This window comes from Pelobates fuscus, chromosome 7 (genome assembly GCF_036172605.1).
Source record: "Pelobates fuscus isolate aPelFus1 chromosome 7, aPelFus1.pri, whole genome shotgun sequence".
Taxonomy (NCBI): Eukaryota; Metazoa; Chordata; class Amphibia; order Anura; family Pelobatidae; genus Pelobates; species Pelobates fuscus.
Window position 1 is genome coordinate 62,575,410 of NC_086323.1, and position 23,788 is coordinate 62,599,197.

The following is a 23,788-nucleotide window of genomic DNA, read 5'->3' on the forward strand; positions in this document are numbered from 1 at the left end:
AGTGTAAGTAGTCAAACCGTTTAAAAAAAAAAAAAAAACATTTGATAACTTACCCAGGGTCTGCTGGGATAGTGGCTGGTGAGGGTCGCAGTATGTGTATGGAGGGGTAGTGCATGTGTGAGAGGGGTGCAGTGTATGTATGGGGTAGCAATTTGTATATTGGGAGCAGTGTGTTTGTGTGTTAAGGGTGCAGTGTGTTTGTGTGTGTGTGTGTGTATGTATGGGGGCTGTGTGTGTATTGGGGCAGTGTGTATAAGAGGGCAGTGTGTATAAGGGGGCAGTGTGTGTAAGGGGAGGCAGTGTGTATGTAAGGGGGGCTGTGTGTGTGTAAGGGGGGCTGTGTATGTAAGGGGGGGCTGTGTATGTAAGGGGGGCTGTGTATGTAAGGGGGGCTGTGTGTGTAAGGGGGCTGTGTGTCTAAGGGGGGGCTGTGTGTTTAAGGGGGGACTGTGTAAGTAAGGGGGGCTGTGTATGTAAGGGGGGGCTGCGTATGTAAGGGGGGCTGTGTATGTAAGGGGGATGTGTGTGTAAGGGGGGCTGTGTATGTAAGGTGGGGCTGTGTGTGTAAGGGGGGGCTGTGCATATAAGAGGGGGCTGTGTATGTAAGGGGGGGATGTGTGTGGTGCAGTGTGTGAGGGAATAGGGGGGCAGATTAAAGATTTTTTTGTTTTAATTATTAAATAATAACTAACTAAATATAGCTAATGTCCCCCCTCCCTTCTTACCTTTGCTGAGAGAGGGGGAGACATTGCTTTCTCTTCCAGTCCCTGGTGGTTCTAGTGGAGAGAGTGAACTCTTACATGCAGCTCAGGCTAGAGTTCACTCTCGCGAGAACAGAGCGTTGCCGTGGTAACCACGGCAACGCTCCATGCTCGCAAGAGGGGAACCCGGTGGAGCTGCAGGTAAGAGCTCCCCCGGGTTCTCTCTCCCTCGCCCTCCCCTGCTGGCCACCCAGCAATGTGCCTGTGGGCCGGGGAGGGAGATCACTGATCTCCCCTCCAGTCCGTGAAGGCAATCAGCAGGGCTGGCGCTTGGATAGCACCAGCTCTGCATGGGCCGGCAGGGGAGAGCCTCGGGCAGCAATATTTTCTTGGGGGGGGGGCATTTGCCTCGTTGCCCCCCCTTCCCTCCCCCCTGGATCCGCCAATGGTCTGGCCTGCTTGAGCAGAGAATAGCAGAACTGGAACTGGAGTATATTAATTTGGGGGAGGGAGTGGGAAGTGTAATCATTTGAGGGAGGGATGGGCACTGTATTAATTTGGGGGAGGGAGGGTGCAGTGTATTAATTAGAGGGAGAGAGGAGGCAGTGTATTAATGTGGGGGAGGGAGGGGGCCAGTGTATTAAATTATGAAAGGGAGTGTGTATAAGAGTGGTGGGAGGGGGCGGTGTGCTAAATTTGGGGAAGGGCAGTGTATTAATTTGGGAAGGGAGGGGGGAGAATAGTAAATTGGAGGAAGGAGGGGGAAGTGTATTAGAGTGGTGATGGGGGGCAATGTATTAGAGTGGTGGGAGGGACAGTGTCTTAAATTAGGGTGGGGGATAGTGTATTAAATTTGGGGGAGGGAAGTGTCTTAAATTGCGGAGGGGCAGTTTATTAAATTAAGGGAAAGGAGGGCAGTGTATTGAATTAGAGTGGTGGGAATGGGGCAGTGTATTCAATTAGAGTGGATGGAGGAGGGGCAGTGTATTAGGTTAAGGGGATATTGTATTAGATTGGAAGGAGGGGGCAGTGTATTAAAGTGGAGGGAGGGGGCAGTGTATTGGATTTGGGGGCAATGTATTGGATCTCTGGGCAGTGTATTAGATTGGGTCTGCATGGAGATGCTGAACACTCGCCATGGAGATGCTGATTAGACGCACAGCTTTTTGCCACACATGCACAATAGCCTGCCAATGCTTTCCCATGGGAAAGCACTGGATTAGCTGAGATCATCAAGTTTGATGATCTCAGCCAAAGTGAAGAAATCACTCATCGGACTTCAACATCAACAAGATAAAATCATTTGTTTTTTACATCTATGCAACAGCATACATTCACCAATTCAGTCTCATTACCAAACCTTTCTTAATATGTCAATGTAGTTGGTCTGAAACATTGGTTATATGGAAATGCACATCTCCTTAAAATACATTTGCTCTTTTGTTTACTTTGAAGCCCTACGAGCATGAGGAAATCCAGTGTCAGTTAGGCAACTTTTTTTATACTGTACTTTTCAAAATAAACCTATGTTTCTGTAAAAAGTTGTTTTTTTTTGCGCCCCACATAAACTTAACCTTGTTTATTTGGCCTGTGTTAGCCTTGACGTGACGTGGCGTTGTGTGCCTCCGTGCACCTTCAGGTTCTCCACTGTCCAGCCGTGGCCATTGCAACACTGACTGACACACACTCACTGACACATACACACTGACAGATACACACACACACACAGATACACTCACTGACAGACACACACACAAACACAGACATACTCACTGACAGACACAGACACACACACACTGACATACACACACAGACAGACACACTCACTGACAAACACACACACACTGACACACACATACTGACAGACAGACACACATACACACTCACTCACTGACAGACAGACACACACTCACTGACACACACACACACACACACACACACACACATTTCCACATTCTTGCACACACTCACATAATTTTATTTATTGCTCCCTAACTTTAGGAGCTGGTGTAGGGATCTTCTTTCTGGTGATCTTAGTCTTCCTGCTCCTCACTGCTCCCTCACACGTGCAGTTTAGTGATGCCGGAATATGATGTCATATTCTGGCACCCAGCATCACTACAGATGGCGCGAGGGCACAGTGAGGAGCAGGAAGGCTGAGCTCCTCCAGAGACCTCTCCGAGTCCTAACCGGGTAAATTTTAGCAGAGTAGGCACCTGCAATGTGGGGAGAGCAGGTGCCTACTCTGCTTTAACACTAAGAATGTCTAGAACTCGCGGCTCGCTGGGCCGCAAAGATGTTCACTGTGAGCCGCGAGTTTGACATGCTTGATGTACAGGTTAAAGAGTTATTGAATGAAAGAATGTTCAACAATACATAACAGAGGGGACAAAAGTTCAAATACTTATGAGAGGGTATAGCCTGTTATGATACGTCACTCAAACCTTTAATGCAATAGCAAAAATGGAACTGCGGCTATTGTCCAACTCTTTTTAAATTATCTTGGGTATAGATTTTTCTGTGTGCAGGCAAGGAGTTCCCGCGGAACCTCTGGCCATGGCCCATGCATGGTATACTATTATCAGTCTTTACACATAATCACTAAGTTTGACTTGCACCAACAGTATAACAATATAATGGTTTCACTAAGTATGTGGGAGCTGTTGGAGTATTTATTGAATAGCAATTTAGATGCAAGCACAATGGCTTTAATAACTATCACATTTTCATCTAATCTCGCATTTAAGCTTACATTTATTGTAACTCTTAAATAAAAGATAGCAAAATCAATCCAGATTTATTTTTGTACTTTTAAAATATTAGCTCTATGCTATGCTTTTATTTTTATAATTGATTTTTTAGTACAGTTTGTGAAACACTGCAATGTGAATTCACCAATGAATACACTGTAAAATGTAACTTGAAAGTACTTTGTTATGCAATGCAATTAAAATTGGTATTATTATTTGAAGACTTTATATGCCACTTTAAAATTTGTGTTGTTTGAAGACTTTCAGCGTCTACACCCTCTGCATGCAGACACTGAAATTCCCTCATGGAGCTGCAATGATTCAATCCATCTCTATGGGGAGATGCTGATTGGCCAGGGCTGTGTTTGACTTGTGCTGACTCTGCCCCTGATCTGACTGTATGGGCAAGCATTGTGCTTGACTCAGACCACCACTTCTGATGATGTCAGCAGAGAGCATGCAGATCAGGGGCAGAGGCAGCTCTTGAATATTAATACACTTTAGTACAGCTCTTACTATATTTAGGGAGGCAAGGGGGGGGGGGGGGGGGGGGGCTAGATTGTGGTTTTAACACTATAGGGTCAGGAATACATGTTTGCGTTCCTGACCCTAAAGTGCTCCTTTAAGGACAAAATTGCTGAATTGCAAACATTCTCTAAGTCAGCTATGTTTCCAGATTGGCCTGACATTTTTAATTCTTGTTGAATTCACATTGAATTCTCACTTCTCACTAATGGATAACACAGTATGATTTAAATGTATACACCCATAATTTAAGGCTGTCCTGGTCTCCTTTTTTTTCTTCTGGTGAGGTTTATTCACTAGACTGGGTATTAATATTGAGGAGAATTTACAAAATGTAAGCCAAAGTGGTCAATGTGGAAAAACAATAGTTTGTTAAAAAAAAACAGCTAATCCCTTCATTCCCAAAAGTGTGTGTAAATGTTTTTCATTTCATTCACTTTGCAAAATGAAATTTAGTTATAAAGCCTCACTCATCTTAATTTATACTCCAGAAATAATTACCAGCCTATTGATGAAATCATGTTCCTGTCATGAGCCACTGGCCATTCTTTTTTTTTTTTTATTCTTTATTTTTAGTTGTGACACGTAGCAATGCGCAGTTGGTATTACAATGACATGGCTTGCGCAGAAGTCTGTGTTGGCATAGTAGAACAAGTTTATGGTTGGACAACATTGCGGCTTATGCAGAAGCCAATATTTACACAGTGTTACAGGCTTGTTAGTTCAAAGTTGCAGGTAAAGTCATGTTCCGTCACTATTTTTCGTAGAAATATCTATGTTGGTCATGACGAAAAATGGTACAAAATTGTTGTAACATTATGAGGGCTTACGCAGAAGCCAGCATTTACTTATGCAATACAATATTTAGTGTTTACAGTGTTGCAGTTTACGCAAAAGCCTTTGTTAATATTGTATTACTGTGGCGGTTCGTGCGGTCTCTGCAACATAATGTACTGTCACTTTGAAGTTTTATAACTTCATAACTTCATTAAAGGTTTAACACCAAGCAAAAAAGGAAAGGAAAAGGGGGTATAACAGAAAGGAAAACGAGGTGGATTGCTGTGCTATTCTCCCCATGGGTGGTGTTTAAGGTGAGGGGCCGTGTGCGTTAGTAAAGAGGTTCATTATGTGATCAAGTCATTGGCCCGTGGTTGCCAAGCGTAGCACGAGTATATGCATACGCACCCTTTGCAAGCTATCATAGTTTACCCCCTTCCCTTTGGGGTATACCTGTCAAGGATAGTTGCTGTTCATTGCAACGGGCAGTGCCGTAGTATAGGGGAGAGAGCAATGGTATGGAGGGGGGGATATAAGGAGGTGGGTGAGGGGTAGAGGGGGAGGTGGGTGGGACCCGCTGTCGGGAGAAGGCAAAAGTCTGTAAAAGAGGGGTAGTCACTATCCCCCTGAGGGGGTGTGGAGTACGGGCTCAGGGGTCAATGTATTCTTCCCATGGCTCCCATACTTTAATAAAGTGTGTGTATGTGTCTCGCACCTGTGCCGTGAGTTTATCCATGAGGAAGGCTTCTTTAATGTTGCCTATAACTCTGTCCATGAGTGGAGTGTCTACCTGGAGCCACGTTTGCGCCAAGGCGCGTCTGGCCGCCAAGTTAATTTTGTTCACCAGTTTCTGCTCTCTGTTCGGGAGGTTGTCAATCGGTTTGGCTAGTAGACATGTCCAGGGGTCTGGCCGGATCGGTTGTTTGAGTATGTCTGTCAAGAGTTTAGCTACCTGGTCCCAGTAGTGGGAGACTTTCAGGCAGGTCCACCACATGTGGAGGTAGGCACCCTTATCCCCACAGCCTCTCCAGCACACATCTGAGGGTGTTTTACCCATTCTGTGTAATTTTACTGGGGTGGTGTACTGCCTCATCAACGTTTTGTAACATTGTTCTTGGTGAATTACACATATTGAGCACTGGCCATTCTTTTAATGTCTGCAGATGAGGTGAAAATGTCAGATACCTTCTTCTTCCAAACAATAACAGAAGTTTCAATGGATTATATCATTCCTACAGCCATGGAGTTTAGAGGAGTGACTGGGCTTGCATGTTTTAAGGTTAGCATTACATTTGTATTCTTGAGATTGATAAAGGATGCTATGCCACTGTTTAAAAACTTTTATCTTTGAAGTATATGGTTTAAATCTATATACTGTATGTGGGCATCATCCTAAAATGCAGACACCCCATTCTCACTCTGTTGTAATTTTCTTAAGCTTTGCTGCTAGTAATGCCTTCAGGATGTTTGTAGGCAGGATATTTGACCATTTTTATTTATCTATTTTTGTCACAACTACTGTGTGTGGGAAAAAAGTGTATGTTTTCTTTAATACTAACATATTTCAGACCCTGTGTAAAATATATTAAGTTAAAAGACAATATTTACTTTCTGAAGCATCCCTTCCTAAAAAAAAAACGTTTATAGAGGATAAATTAATAAATGGGAAATTAAAAAAATGAGTATGTTTTCATCATTTTACTTTTTAACTTGCTTTTGCTTAGCAGTGATGGAAATAATAGCTTAACATAAGTAATCCCCATGACAGTCTGCTGAATAATCTTTACTCTTAACATAAAATAGAGGAGGAAGTGTAAGTGTGACATATTCCTTCAGCTGTCCTCTTTCTTCCCCGCATGCCGCTACTGTTCAGAAAGATGAGATTGGAAAGAGCAAATATATTTTCTTTCTCAGAAGGAGAGGGTCCATAGCAAAGACAATTTTACAAATAAAATCTGTAATTCTGCAAAGAACTATCAGCCCCAGTGGCAAAGCAATGCTGATATAAAGTGGCACCTGTTAAACCTGGCATTAAGTCTTCTTTGCCAAGGAATGTATAAAAATAAGGGGGGAGTTCAAAGACATCAGGTGTCCAAACATTGTTCAGTCACAGTCCTTCACTGCTTAGTAGTCAGCCCTTATTTTAAATACAGGTAAAAGTAAAAATCCAAATATAATTTTCAGATGGGTTACAATAGGAAATGAAGCATTTAGAAAGACATGGACCGCATTACACATTTGTTCAGAGTTCCTTGTTTTATATAATCCTATTTGTGTACTACACACACTACTAAATCTAAGCCATTCCAAGTTCGTAATACAATTAATAAAACATAGAACACTAGTAGATGTACCATTTATAACATACTCTGTATGACATATTATTTTATTTATGTTAATTATATTTTTATTTATTTCTCAATTTTTATGACAATCTACAGTAGTTCTTTGTTGGATGTATATTACTGTCAATGTTCCCCAATTTTTTTTATTTGTTATTGTTTTTAATATATTATTGTCATTGTCAAATTATACAATTTAATGCATCTTTGTTACTATTGTAATGAACAGTTCTCTCTACAAATTATTAAAACGTATTTGAACAGAAAAGTTCCAAACTTCTTCCATTGTTAACATATGATTTTAAAATGGTCAGCATATCAACTCTTGAACAGTGATGTTATGTGATACAGATACAAGATACTCCCACCCATCTCTACTGGATTAACATTTTCTTTCTTTTTGTTTAATGAGCTACAATTTATATATATTAGACTAGGCTATACTAGTAACCATATTATTAAGCATATTTATTGAAGCAGAAAAAAGTTGCTTAGCCTGAAAACTTATTGAGGAGACACCTGGCAAGTAAACTCATGCCTTATACACATACATAAAAATATATTGGCTATGAAGAAAGCATGCCATACAGGTAATCTACACATATATAATAAGACAACTTTAATCAGCACTTTACACAAGGTTATCAAAATTGAAAAAAGTCACACAAATGGAAAAAAAAGCCATGATTAAGGACTGAAAAGTGTGAAACGTGTGGTTATATCTTCCATTTTTGATCGTCTTCTCTATAGTAACACCTTCCTTACTATCTTTATTGAGATTACCATCATGACTTGCTCTCTTCACAGCCTTCTATAATTTTTTTCAATGGTACATACCCTCACATGAACACAAATCAACCTAATCTCTATTCTTATGGATTCTGTCAGCAGACATAAGGATGAACTGGCATCTATCTATATCTCTTTATTCACATGAAGAATGTCAAACCAATTATTATCAACTATTCACTAATTATAGGTTATAACAAATAAATTAACTCAGCATGTAAATGAAAATGTAAAGGCTTTAACATAATTAAATATAATGGGTTCTGACATCTTTTTAAAATTGCCTTTTAGAATAACACATTTTGAATAAGCCATGCACACACTTAAGGATTTTAATGTAACATTATTAAACATAAATATTAGCTTACATTGGATCAAAGATTTGATATTAACTCTATACTAGGCAATTGCCTGCCTCTTGAGTTTAGCTCCAACAAGCTAAGCAACCAGGAAATAACAGGATTGGTTGTATGATTGACAGCCTGGGAGGTGTACAAGTTTAGATTACAAAAGTACAATTTTTGTATTGAAATCTGCACTTTTTGTAAACTGGAAAAAGAGGATCCATCTTCACACATACAGCGCTTTAGGAAGTTGAAGTGATTTAGAGTACTGCAGTGTCCCTTTAAACTGAGATGGTTGATTAGTTCTCATTTTATGCACAAAAATGATTTGATTTTACTGTGCTTTATAAGATTGCTAAAATGTTACTTTTGTTTAGGTTTATGATTTGTTTGTCAGTATCATTACTCTGTCTTTTACTTTTTTAACACTTTTTTTCCCCAGAAATGTTTTTCACACAAGACCCAATACTAGTTCAATGAGAAATGCTGTTAGAAAAAAAAAAAAACATGTCAATTATGTGAAATTGCTGTAAAAATTACAGTAAAAATAACATATTTAAGAATATAAAAGCATATTTCAGAACTAGAGAAAAGGTTAGCTGGAAACCTTTCTTTGAATAATGCGAATTATTTATTGAAGTTCCAAACAAAGTACAATAATCTTCTTTGATACCATTTTAGTACTGAGTCTACTCGGTGACCCAGAGAAAACCCTGAGATGTTTCTTAAATTTTTTTTCTTCTCTCAGAAGATAGAACATTAATCTTTCAGAAAAAAAAAACACAAAAGAAAAATATCATTACTAAGTAATTTTGTTTGTCCAATTCGAACATAAAAATATGAAATAAGCTGCCAGACTGTGATGTATAAAACTGTGCATTAACTAACTATTAGAAATCAGTAACCCATTTATCTAAAATATAGCATTACATGAAAGCATAAAAGATATAAAAGTTTCTCACCAAGAAATCTCACAGTTCTGCGCACCAGTGGATTAATGTAGCAACAGTCCCCCGTTAAAAGAGTTTTTTCCTGGTTCTCGAAATCTCTGGTTGCAACCTGTAGGCAAAAGACTACAGTTTCGCCAACGATTATCTAAATGGAAAATATAAAAAGCAGTGTATATCAGTAATAATTTCAGGTAAATCTTTTCACTTGACATATAGAGGTTTGTTCACTAACCTTGGTGTTTACCACACTTTGCATTACCATTTCAACTTTTATTAAAGGGATACTCTAAGCACCAAATTAACTTTAGCTTAATGGAGCAGTTTTGGTGTATAGCTCATGCCCCTGCAGACTCACTGCTCTATTCTCTGTCATTTAGCAGTTAAATACGTTTTGTTTCGGTTTATGCAGCCCTAGCCACACCTCCCCGGCTGTGACTCAAACAGCCTCCATGAACAAAATGGTTTTTCAATCAGATATTACAGCACAGTGAGTTTACTTTAGAAGTTATCTTCTGCTCTGTAATTGAACTATTATCACATACAGGAGGTTTCTGAAGACTCTAGCAGACTATTGACTAAGCAGGAGAAAATAAATTCTAAATTTATAGACTATACAATAAAGTATAAACATTAGACATCTCTTTACAGGAAGAGTGTACAGAGGCTTTGTAAGTCTCAGACATGGAATGTGTCATCAGAGCTGCTCAAACAAAGTGACTTAACTGTTAAATACAAGAAAATTAGAGTGTTCATTCAAAAAAATACTAGTTTAAACAAGGGGTACAAAAAAACACAATTTTGGTTTAGTGTTAACTAAATTGATTTAGAGATAGCTATGATTTTATTTCTTCAGATGCACATGCAAAAGTGTCTCTAGAGACTTAAACAGGGGGCAAAGGGAAATTGGCTCTATGTAAGGGGGGGGGGGGGGGGGGTTAGGCGCACATTTGTTCAATATACATTGAATTTTGCTGCAGTGAAAAGAATCAAAGCAAAATCCAAGTAAAAAAAAAGCATTAACCGGAAAAATTCTCTGCTCTAGTCACAGTTTGACAATTTTAGTCTGACATTTGCAATTTGATTTTTAATCCACCATAATTCTCTGTTTGGTGAATAAACCCAATAATTTATCCAAAAACAATGGAAATGACACTTGCCACATATGCATTTCATTTACAAAAAAACATTTTTGGTTACAGGTTCATCTTCCATCAATCACTCAATAAACAAAACATGAGGCACTCCAGAACATTACCCATGACAAGGGGATACCCTATATACCTAAAAAAATGTTCTAGCTGTTGTTACTACTCAATATATCCCTTCTCTGTTCATCTACAGTTCACTGTGAAGTAAAGAAGCCATCGTGCATTGATGCAGTGTGGGTTACCACTTTATATTTGGACTCTTTGGACATTATATGGAGTGGTATTTACCTATATGCACATACCTTGACTTGTTCCCACCCAGTGTTAAAACGTTATATATGATGGTGATTTTTCCCACTTTTTATCCTTTATAGCCACTTTCAGAATTAGCATAGTACCTCTTTATTCAAATTTCCAGTTGTCTCCCATAGGAAGAGAAAGGGGAAATCAACACATACTCCTCTTGAATACAGAATAATAACCCTGCCATGTATAGCCTTGTCTACCATTCTGGAATATGACTTATTGAGCCCTGGCAGCTATCTGAGACACAGCTGTTGATAAACAAGTAAGACATTCTATTTTGGAATAGTTTGATGGTAGACTATCAAAAACCTTTCTTGAGTCAATGTGTGAGTATAAACATGGCCGTAATGTAGTGTGAGAATAAACATGGCCGCATTGTAGTGTTTAAAAATATGCATCTGATCTGTGTTTTTTGTCATCATTACTGTGAAAGCTAAAAATTTGCAATGTACAAAGCAAAGCAACTCTCTGTACCAATCCAATGTTCTCTACTAGAAGCATTTTATTGACTAACCAAATGTAAAAGGGTTAAAACATCAGGTTCCCTGCACTCAGACTACTTCGTTTAGAGTTTTCTGGTGCTCCTTATGTGCAGGATTGGGGACAAACACCAACACTACCACCATGCCACATATAATGGGTTACTTTTCCTGCTGCTCTAGTAAAAACTATATTACTATAAATCCTAAAATATTTTAGGATGATTAATTCTGTATGGCCAAATGATTTTTCCCAACCAGAGACATACAGTGTAACTAATCTAAATAGGCAGTTTGAAACAGTTTCTTATGGAATATACAAAAATGGATAAGCGCTAAGGAAACAACTGACTAGACTTTGGCAGCAAAACTGGGTATAGGGGATACCCGCAAACCCTAAAAGTATACAAATATTGTACATCACATGTGACCTCAAAAGGTCAAATGGTGTTTTTGGCACCAAAATAGCCACTCAGCCTCTATTGGTAAAACGCGCAGTGTAACATTTATCATCACACACTTTGTATGCAATTTTAAATTTTATTTGTTTCTGGCACAACTAATTTCAGATCTGAACAACTATTTACCAACATATCCCTGGTGGAGATTATACCACCCATGCTCAGATATTTGAGCGACTTAACGTTCTATCAAATGTGAGTGTAATACATTTGTGTACTGCATCACATCTTTATGTTTACAGTGAGCACTATTGGATATTTTCTTCTTCTTTCATATACCTACCTGCACATCGAGATATTTGTCTCATAAGTTATATCCATCAGTGGGCATTGTACCGCTGAAAGCAATCTTACTTAGAGCTAGTTTAAGCTCCATAACATGTGAGTGCTACCTCAAATACTACTGTTGTGAGTCCAATCTTTCTGCCAAAACAGTCTGCACTATTATTTGTCATTTTGTGTCACTCTACATATATTTGCAAGCACCTTAACCAAGAACCAACATTCCCCAAGAATCTTGAAACCGCTAGGATTGCGATATTTGGACTGTGAATATTTGAACTTTTTTTAATATATTTTTTAGATATTTTTATTATTATATTATTCTATCGTTTTACACCTTTTGGCGCAACCTGTTTTTTTGTATCTCATGAAATATGGTTTCTTCAAATAATGGTTAGAGATGTCCCGAACAGTTCGCCGGCAAACATAGCTTGTTCGCGGTCGCCGCGGCGGGCAAACATATGTGATGTTCGGTCCGCCCCCTATTCGTCATGGAGGTGGGAGGGTATGGGAGGGAGGGTCTGCTGCTGATTGGCTGGAATGTGTCTGCTGACTGTGAGGTACAGGGTCAAAGTTTACTCAATGATGACGAATAGGGGGCAGACCAAACATCGCATATGTTCTCCCGCCGCGGCGACCGCGAACAAGCTATGTTCGCCGGCGAACAGTTCCCGGCGAACTGTTCGGGGCATCTCTACTAATGGTACATTGTATACTATTATAAGGAAAGTCCTCTTCATCATATACTACTTCTAATGTTTATTTCCTGCAGATGTATGAATAACTTAACTGTGCAAATGTGCAGTGTAAGCTGGCATAATAAAATGAGTAATACTTTAAATTAATAAATTAACACTTTTTTGTATATATGTACAACTTTCAGACATTATGGCTACATTGCATTATTTGTACATTCTGATGGATTTCGTAGCATGCTGCATTCGTCAAATATGCAATCTGATTGTATACAAAAAAAATTGCAATGTATTCAATGATTTTGTTTTGTTTTGGGCACACTATCTATTTAGGATAAAAACAGGATTTCTTTTTCTGTGCTTATATTTTAGACCCTGTCTAAAATACTAAAAAATAAGTATATTGAATAACCTCTAAATTTCCTCTCCTCTTAATATCTCTGTAAGGGGAGAATAAATAAATGCATAAATAGAACTGCATAGATTTACATAATTTTAACTTTATAACAACCTTTATAAATAAAACAATTTTTTTTTCCTTAGAGTATGTGAAAAGATTCGGGGCGCTTATATGTTCCACATATGTCTTAAGTAAACCTTGAGTGTTGGAGTTAGAAGTCTACAAATGAATGTGACTCTTTATTTAACCACCTTAGACTTGTAATAAGGTTTTGCTTTAAATTCTTCCTCAAGCAGCAGAGGTAAATGTACTGTTGTAGATGGTAAAAAAATCTGAAAATTGCTACATTACAACCTTTGCTGAACTGAACCACTGAGGGAACCCGTTAATGATTTTTTTTTTTTTTATGTCTTCAATTATTTAAATATGTATTATAAAATCATTATCTTCAAAATGTTTATTCTATTACATCCCTTTAAGTATCAACCATAAAACTGGATGGCATAACTAAAAAGAAAATGTCTAATCCTCAAAGGGTGTAAAGTTCTTTTGTTGATTTGTAATTAGACAATTTGTATTGTTCAGAACTAAATAGTTATATAGTAAATTCAATTAAATATTATTGTAAGGTAATTAAAAAGCAACTCTCTTGGATACACTGCAAAATATCCAAGCCAAAATAGAAAGGGCTAAAACTAATTACTTTTTTTGCAAATACATTAAGGGTAAAGGTGTTTTTGGCTTACATGGCGTCTGTTGATGCCGAACATAATTAGAATCTCATTCACTCTGATGATCTCTTTCAGAATCAGTGTTAATGCATAAGCATAAATTCATATGGCTAACGTATTATTAAAGAGAACAACATGTGCGACTTTCTATAATTGACACAACTAAAATTTATGTTTTAATTGATGACAATTATTAGACAGATGTCATAATTCACTTTGACTGCACTTTGGTAAAACATTCCCATTTTTGTGACTGTCCAGTATTGTCTTCCCTTTGTTTCTGAAATAATTTTCCAGGTGAAAGATATTTTTACATTGAAGTATCAATTTTTAGTAGAGACTGAATACAAACCAAAACAGAATTTATTAGAATGGTGAGAATGGAGTAAATCTCGATTATCCTGCCCTTCAATCTCAGGTCTTTCAAGCAAGTTTTATTTTACATGTGCCATTACAGAGACACTCTGTCAGAGGGAATGTATAATATTTGTACATTAGATTGATGCCAATACAAAAGCAGTCCAGAAGTAATATTCCAGCTAGCTCTTCACAAGAGATACAACAACTCCAGACAATACTTCTCCTTTCGGCATTGTCAAAGAATTGTGTCTGATAACCTTTAGGCACAGCGAGCAAATTATTACCATATGAATTCTTCCAAAACCTTGGGGTGGGAGAGCCCCAACATTATGCACACAAGTTAAAACAGGATTTATGTTAAAACTAAGAATAGACAAAAGCTTATTTAGATTGCTCTTCAGTAGCTTCCACCTGTGGTGTAACTAGGATCCACGGGGGCTCGGTGCAAAAATAAAAGAAGGGGCCCTCTTGCTACCGCTTCCACCTAAGAAATACCACTAGGTAGGAGGTAAGTGATGGCTATGTTATTGCTTATGAGGCCTGGCTGAGTGTTATTGTGTGTAGAATTGCCTGAATGTAGGGTTTATGTGTGTACTATTATCAATTAAATCTAGCACCTCTACTCACTAGTACAGAGAAGTCGTCACTAGTACACTAGTACAGAGAAGTCGTCACTAGTACACTAGTACAGAGAAGTCGTCACTAGTACACTAGTACAGAGAAGTGTTCACACATGTGCATTCCAGTCCACTCTCGTTGACTATCAGGTTACATCTATGTTGTTGTGCAAACCGTTCATGTTATATTAACAATGGCTGAACTTTTTCCGGACAGACCTCGTGTATATATATATATATATATATATATATATATATATATATATATATATTCTCCAATGCTTGCACTCCAGTATATACAATGAAATTAGCCCGGTGCTTGTCAGCAAAATTATAACAAACTGTAAACAAATATCACTCCAAGGACTTATTAGAATGGTGAAGAAAAGTATTAACTTAGCTTTATTCAGCAGTATGCCATAGTGAAACAACGGAATGACGAAAGTTCCGATTGGGAACTGAAACGTTGTTTCACTATGGCATACTGCTGAATAAATATAAGTTGATACTTTTTTTCACCATTCTAATAAGTTCTTGGAGTGCTATTTGTTTACAGTTTGATATATATATATATATATATATATATATATATATATACATACACACACACAAACATACATACATACTTGATAATACTTTTTGGTTTTATATAACTTTTGAAACAAAAAGATAGAAATGGTACCAGCACACCATTCAGTGACAAATGCTAGATGTAACGTTCACTAGGGAACCCTAATACGCACACAGGAGAGAGTATAGAGAATTATAATATCGATCCTTAGAATGGTCGGGTTATGCAAAAAGAGATAGTCAAAACACGAGCCGAGGTCAAGGGAAACAGAGAGACGGAATAACGAGAGACAAAGCCAAATATTAGTAACCAGGAAATCCAAATAACAAGTTCAATGCTCAATGGTAAACCAAAGACCACAACAGGGCACTGAGGCAAGGGAGAGGTTAGCTTATACACACACAGGGTGTGTCTGATTGACTGATCTCCAATTAGTGTTAACCACAACTTCCGTCCCTTGTGGTCTCTGAGGTCATCACTGTGTGCCAGGTCACATGACCGGGTGCAGCACACATATAAGGAAGCTGCTCTGGAGCATGCAGCGTCAGACACATTGCCATTCTGGACACAGGGACCAGATGACGCCGCTCGCTGAGATGAGGTAAGCAAGGTCGCCTCTAGCGGCGCGGGGGCAGGGGACCTGACACTAGAAACATATGCAGAGCAATATCACATCTCCCTCAACCCAGGGTGATAGCCTTTTTTCCTGATGTGGAACCAAAAGAGTAGAAATTGAGTAGTTACAAAAATAAATCTAAGATGATAGCAACAAAATATACAATAGGTATTGGATTGCTCTCTTATGCAGTATAGGCACAATTGTGGACAATACTACAAAGGGATGACGTTACACTATTATGACAGTTCCTGTGAATACCACAATTTGCAGCACTTGCAAGTACTCTGCACATTTCTTTGTAGCAGTTCCCACCAGCTGGTAAGAGATTGCAAAGCTGCTAAAAACACCATAGTTTAGAGCAGGCTTCCCCAAACTCCGGCCCTCCAGATGTTGCTGAACTACAACTGTGATTCTATGAATGAACTAGTTAGGCTAACAATCATGGGAGTTGTAGTTCAGCAACATCTGGAGGGCCGGAGTTTGGGGAAGCCTGGTTTAGAGGCTTTTTTTGCAGTTTGGCCTTGATAGTGTTGGGTTAGCTTTCCAAATGATTTAATATTTTTGCATAAACGTTTAAAATGTTTTGACAAATAAATGATAATTTTGTAATATTTTTTATTTCTTTTTATATATTTCTTTTTATTTCTTGTATTTTCTTTATATATTATATATATTTTGTTAACACGTTGAAATTTTTTTTTTTCAAGTTTATCCAAAATATTAATTCATTTGCAAAGCTTATGCAATGATATTAAATTGAGGCCTTAGTTTGAAAATACACAAGTGGATCATTATCTGCACATATACAAAGATGTTTAATTGGTCTGGCCTTATATTGGGTGTTTTATAGCTACCATTTTTTTGTTTCTTATTTTTCTCATTAGTAGTTGGTTTTTAAGTTGTATTCAAGCATTTAAAGGAACACTATAGTCACCAAAAAAACTTTAGCTTAATGAGGCCATTTGGGTGTATAGATCATGACTCTGAAGTCTCACTGCTCAATTTTCTGCTGTTTATGAGTTAAGTCACTTTTGTTTCTGTTTATGCAGCCCTAGCCACAACTCCCCTGGCTTTGACTGCTACAGCCTACATACAACAAAATGGTTTTATTTTCAATCAGATAGTAACTTACTTTAAATGTTCTTATCTCCTGCTCTGTAAATTGAACTTTAATCACATACAAGAGGCTCCTACATGGTCTAGCAAGCTAATAACAGAGCAGAGCAGGATATAAGGAATTCTAAATTAAACAGAATTTGGTAATAAAGGAAGTGTAAACATTAGATGACTATTTACAAGAAGTGTTTAGGAAGGATGTGCAAGTCACATGTGTAACAGATCCCCCTGGGTTTCTTTAGTTGGATCTGTAAATATATGTTGTAACAGACCCCCACTGTGTTCGTTCGCGGGATCTGTACTTTATGGGAACTGCTCATTCGTTTAAAAAACCTTCGTAAGAACTGACTGCCATAGACTACCATATAATATGTTCAAAAGTCCCGAATTATCTACCAAACGTTCCGACCACCCAGATAATAAGTGTGTTCCCCATTAATGTTTGCAACAATGTTGCCGTTTCATAATTAGCCCTCAAGTCCGTGTATGCTTTGTTCTCTGGGTGGCCGCCATTTCGGGAGACGAACATGTGGCGGAGGCCATCTTAATCTCCCGAACAGCGGTGTTTGGTCGTCGAGTGTCTGGTGGGAAGTGGGAATTCCTAAATGTGCAACAAAATATACAAAAGGTATTTGTAGCAGTTTAGTTAATTGTGGAATTCACAGGACAAGAGAGCAATCTAATATCTACTTTAATTTGTTCACAATTGGGTTATACATCAGGCATAATATCCCGTGTTTACGTAGATGTGCCATTGGTCTACATATTTTCCAAAATATATTTTGTGAAAGATAAAATTATTTTTTTGCAATAAAATTATTACATTATTGTAGCATTTTTTTCAATGGAGTGGTTGTAGCATTTTTTCAATGGAGAGTACAGTACTATTTAAATTATTTTTCTAAATTGTAGTGAGGGCATTGTATGAGGGGTTGACCCTTATAACAACACTTTGCTAATAGGCACAGTTAAGTGCAAGCAACAAGTATTGTTTGTATGACTTTTACAGTTATAAAAAAAACACTCCAGTTATGTGATACTCAGTCCTTTTTGTTAAAACATTTTTTTTTTTAAAATGACTATGAGTACAGACATTGCTGAATTCATTAGAGACTCTATATTATGAAAGTAAATAAGAGCAGCACTGTAGCTAATTTAAACAGTGCTCAATTTTTTTGCACTAGTAAACATATTTAGCTTTCTAATTAGCCATACGTCAGATGTGTTACTATATTTACATGATGCAATTTATATTCCTAACAAATTTAAACTAGCAGATTTCTTTCCTTGTGTCTTAAATTGGGAATTAGATACAATGTAACAGTGAGACAGTAATTTAAAGGAACACTTCGGCCTCATAACATCTTCATATCAATGTTCCTCAGCCACCTGTTACACCACCTTCTCACTTTTCTCCTTAGCCATTTGGCATTGGCTTCCAGTGATAGGCTTAAATATTCTCTGCCTTTAACTGTCCTCCAATTGCAAGTATTAGTACATAGTATGGAGCCAGAGTAGCCCTTTAATTTCCGAAGTAAGTCTACCAAGTGCTATGGCCAGATAGAAATAGGTATATCTGACATTGAGCAGGTTATTGAAGATGAAAGCCATTCCAAGATATTCCAAGGTAATCTATTGCATAAAAATTATGTAATGGTGTCCAAGCATTCTTTTTATTTAGTAGGAAGGGGAATAATTCCTTATTGGCTTAGTCTTGAACACATACTAAATGCATAACAGGGATCCTCAACTTAAAGAAACTCATCAGTAACTTATATATTCGAGGTTTCCTTGCTTCATGTTCCTGGTTTGAATTGAGACTATTCCCAAACAGACTTTTAAAGATCATTTACAATGAATTAACTCCTGAGCACTCCTTCTCCTAGTGACTCAACATGCCCCAAATAGCTTTGTAAGCAATCTATTAAATTTACTTTCTTACATCCACTGTGTAGCTAAGTCTCCCTTAAATGAGCCAGCCACTTTTATTATGATCCTGTCAATATATTATGTGCTATCTAAACACACAACAGAACCCTTCATTTTTTATTTTTTCATTAAGGGTTTTTCCACTTGGACAATACATTAACTGATGGCTCCCATGTTTGTAACAATTTTTGTGTTCATATTGATGCCGCCAATGATTCAGTGCTTTTCTATAAAAAGTGACCAATTGGCTGAGAGCAGAAATTACTGCACAGACACCATGGAATGAAACTTGTCAGAATATACTAATTTGCCCAACACGCAGAACTTAAAGGACCACTATAGGCACCCAGACCACTTCAGCTTAATGAAGTGGTCTGGGTGCCAGGTCCAGCTAGGATTAACCCTTTCTTCTATAAACATAGCAGTTTCAGAGCAACTGCTATGTTTATAATAGGGTTAATCCAGCCTCTAGTGGCTGTCTTATTGACAGTCGCTAGAGACGCTTCCGCGCTTCTCACTGTGATTTTCACAGTGAGAAGACGCCAGCGTCCATAGGAAAGCATTGAGAATGCTTTCCTATGGACTGGCTGAATGCACGCGCGGCTCCTGTCGCGCATGCGCATTCAGCCGATGACGTCGCTATGGAGGAGGAGAGGAGGAGGAGAGTTTAACCCCTTCCTCCCCCTAGAGCCCGGCGGGAGGGGGGCCTTGAGGGTGGGGGCACCCTCAGGGCACTATAGTGCCAGGAAAACTAGTAAGTTTTCCTGGAACTATAGTGGTCCTTTAAGTAAAAAATTAAGAAAACCGTAAGACATATTATCGGGCCTTAGAACGGCCGGATTTAACGTATAGAAGGAAAATACACAAGACAGGCTGAGGACACAGAAAACATGAAACCGTTAAGCAAGCCAAAGTTTGATGAATATAGAAGTCAGAATAGTCAGGAGCCAAGTCAAAGGTCAAGGGATACAGAGATCGGAATGTCAACAGGAAAGCCAAGGTCAAAATACACAAGAAACAGTACCAGAAATGCGCTCTCGGATAACCAGAATCGAAACCACAACAGGGCACAGAGAAATGAAGGCAAATGGTTTAAATAGCCTAAGGTACTCCTTGATTGGCTGCTTGATTGGCTGCTTAAAAGGTTCTTACTTGCAGTGGCCGGCGTCTCTAGTGATTATAGACCCAGCCACTGTGTGAGGGGAGGAGTGCCTGTCAGTGGGCAGCAGGCATCGCAGGAGGAGGTAAGTAATTGGTGGCATTCCCATTACCACGTGGGAATGCCGCCACAACGAGATGCGCCAGTAAGGTCCCAGTCCGCTCCTGGAAATGAGCGGACCCGGCAGGTGCCTGGAGAATGGGTGAGTATTTGGCGTCATTCCCCTTGCTATGAGGGAAGGCCGCCACAATGATAGAGGCCCATACCGCTCTCTGGAAGGAGCGGACTCGGCGGGCGGCGTGACAAAACTAAGATGGTATGTATGTTCTACTAACAAACAGTTCCAGGCTCTTATACTCGTCTCTCCATCAACTTGTAGTCTTTATGTGTTGTCAGTGGTGTTTTGCTATGTTTGCATATATTAATGCATGGTTATAGACTTTCTCTTGCTTTTAGGCATGACTAACCCAGTTATGGAAAAGTAAAAGCAAAAAATTGGTTTCTTTTAAAAATGATTTAATTTCCTTTAAAGCTCTCTGTAATCTTCATTAATATTCAGCACTGACATAGAGGGGAGCTATTAAAAAAACATGTACACCAAATATAAAATACTATAAAAGATTATTAATTTAAAATCCAGAGATGTATGTATATCTCTGTATAATTATTAGATGTGTGCATGGTGTAAACATTTGATATGGCTAAATCCAATTGTCCAAAGAATTGTATTGTTCGGGTAATTCAAATTTGTCCACGTGTCATTGCAGGTTGGACAAATTTCCTCCATGTAATTGTTTTAGAAAAAATTATTTGGACAAACCAAAAGGCAGAGAAAATGGGCCAATCAGTTTCTATTCTTATGTCATTTGTTTGTATAGCACTTGTCTGCCTGTTTATCTCATGTAAGTCAGTGTCCTTTAGTTGCAAGATGTCACATTTGTCAATGGTGATTGGCATTTCTGAGAAAAAAAGAAGGATGCGAGGGAATTCAAGGTAAGTTGCCTAGGACTCTGAATCTTACTATACTGTGCTGTGGTTATGGTGACAGGAGTGTCCATTTTTAATAGATATCATCTACTGCAGACATTCTCAGGACAGAACCTGCTAGGACATGATTTAAACTCCTAATAGCAACAAACCTTGCCTCGGGCATTTTATTCTTTAATGACTGCTCATGTCTGTGTGAATCATGTAGCCGCTGACTAGCTCTCTAGAACTAGCTAACAAGGGGGAGTGACATATGGCTTCACTTCTGCCAAAGCAACCCCATGTTATTACCTGTAATATTGCTTGCTGAAAAGGAAGCACGTCACATCTAGTTTGTTGCAGGTGATTCCTGCTAGTTACAATGAAATTACAATGTAGGTCTTCATGGAAACACAAAATATTTTATTTATTTTATTTTCACCAATTGATGGCTTTTTTCATTTTGACTTTACTTTGTATATGTAAAACATATACAGTCAGAAAAATCTCATGTATGAGTAAAATGTCAACAATGGGATTTAAGAGGATTTAGAATGTACTGAGTGCAAAGTTGTCTTAATTCTAATTCTAAGTTTAACTCTGCAACACAGACTATCCAGATCTAAGGAAATAAGCAGTTGTACAGTAAATATCAAACCTATACAAGATGCAGCCAATGTCAGCTAATCACACAAACATAGTTGAGCTGACATGCAGAGTACCAGCAAGTTATTGAGATAATTTAGCAAATCGTTGGTTTCCTATAAAACTTATTTAGACCTGACGTCAATGCAAGGTCTGCCAGATCTACGTCATTACCTAGGAATTTCTAATACAATTCAAATAGAGATTTATGACCTCCTATTGATAAGTGGCGCATCCAAGGCAACCCAACAAAGACCAGGTTATTTACTAACGTGAGAATACAAAGTGAATTGACAGTGAATTTCATGTTTCAGGCCAGAGTAGCTAAGCTGAAAGCATACCTGACTTCGAGATTTTTTTCTGTTTGTCTATTTTGGCCTTAAATATGAAATTTATTTTGAATTTTTTTTTTTAAATTCCACTTTATTTAATAATCCTTATAAAGTAATGCCATTAGTTTATGCCTGTTTTCTCACTTTAGTAGCTGTAGGAAATACACAGCCAGTCTTGCATACAGTTCTGGCTCTGTGTTTGCTGTTAATACAACTGCAGAAGAGTCTTGAATATACTGTATTATTAAATTAATATTATGTAACTTTGTAGAAGCTGATTATTGTTGCGAAGTGTTAATTAATCTCTTTCAGTTTGCATTTATGTGTTCAAGGTTTTTTTTTTTTCTTCAGGCTTAGACCACAAATAAGGAACTGCGAATTTCATTATGAATTTCTTTATACATTATGACTGAATAAAGACTAACTTCATATCAGAGAAACATGTTTTGAACAGAATCGAACTGTGAATCACATTGGTCATTTAAAAATGCAGTTAAAGGGACATTATAGGCACCCAGACCACTTCATCTCATTGAAGGGGTCTGGGTGCAGTGTCCCTGTCCCACTAAGTCCTGCAATGTGTAGCATTGCAATTTTAGAGAAGCACTACCAGACAGCCACCAGATGCACTTCAGGGAGTTTACCGGACTCTATGTTGTCTAACTGACACTGAACATCCTCGCGCTCTGCATGAGGACATCGAGCGTCAGTGAAATCCCCATAGGAAAGCATTGAGGCAATGCATTTCTATAGGGAGGGCCTAATTCGCTTGCAGCTTTAGCTGAACATGCGTATTAGGTCTTCCCGTTGGGTGATGTCAGATAAAGCGGAACACTGAGGGATTGGTGCCTTAATCTGGTGAGTTAATAAAGAGTTTTCTATCTCTTTATGCATAGGGAGTGGGTGTAGGTTGAGTTGGGGGGAGGGAACCCGAGGGCACTATAGTGTTAGAAATACAACTTTGTATTCCTAACATTGTAAAATCCCTTTAACAACAGAAACATCACAGCAAAATTACAAGGAAAGAATAAAACAAAGTCTAAAATATTTGATTTTGTGTTGTGCCAAGCGGTTTCTAAATTCCATGTATGATTTGGTCAAGTGCTAGTCATGTCTCATAAGTGCATTATAAGAGTTCAAATGTTACAGTTGTTACTTTTTTATTAGATCATATTGATGTAAGCATTTATGTAAACCAATAGCTTTTTAACTGAATCTTATCTTTATGCTAGATTAGAATGTGATTGAATTATTTGAATCTTCAAAGAGTCTGAATAATTCACATTTATTATATGAGGGTAATAAAAAGGTTAATCTGCCCGTACAAGAAAAATGTTTCTTTACATGAAAGATACTGAAAACTAAGGCTCTTTCTATATCTCAATTGTCCCTGGCCATAAATATATCAACTCCTGACCACCTCTAATACACATTATATACAGTGCACATTGAGTGGCTAATAGTTGCCCTTAAAAAAAATTAGGCATTATGCTGCATGGAAAAAAATCTGGGAAATGTTTTTTGTGAAATCATGTTTTTTTTGTTTTTTTTTGCCTTTTTCTTGAAAAAATGAATAAATGAATGGAAGGCCAGATGAATTAATCAATGCAATTCTACTATCTAGTGCTAACTGTGTAACTGCAATCAAATAGAAGGGGTTCACAATTAGTACAAATTAAGAAACAGTGGGAAAGAATGTTATGACTTCAATCCTTATTCAGAAAATGAAATCTGGCCAGTATGTGTACAAATCATTAAACCACTGACACAGTTTAGTAAGTATTTGCCTCATTA

General features: G+C 38.0%; 1 protein-coding gene across 1 annotated transcript in view; it reads right to left on the bottom strand.

The window, feature by feature from the left end:
* Nucleotides 1-23,788, bottom strand: part of PLPPR5 (phospholipid phosphatase related 5) — a 269,888-nt gene that overhangs the window by 143,944 nt on the left and 102,156 nt on the right. Inside the window, exon 2 of the mRNA XM_063428342.1 lies at nt 9,191-9,323. Within this exon, the coding sequence (XP_063284412.1) occupies nt 9,191-9,323 (133 nt within the window). The remainder of the gene's footprint in view (nt 1-9,190; nt 9,324-23,788) is intronic.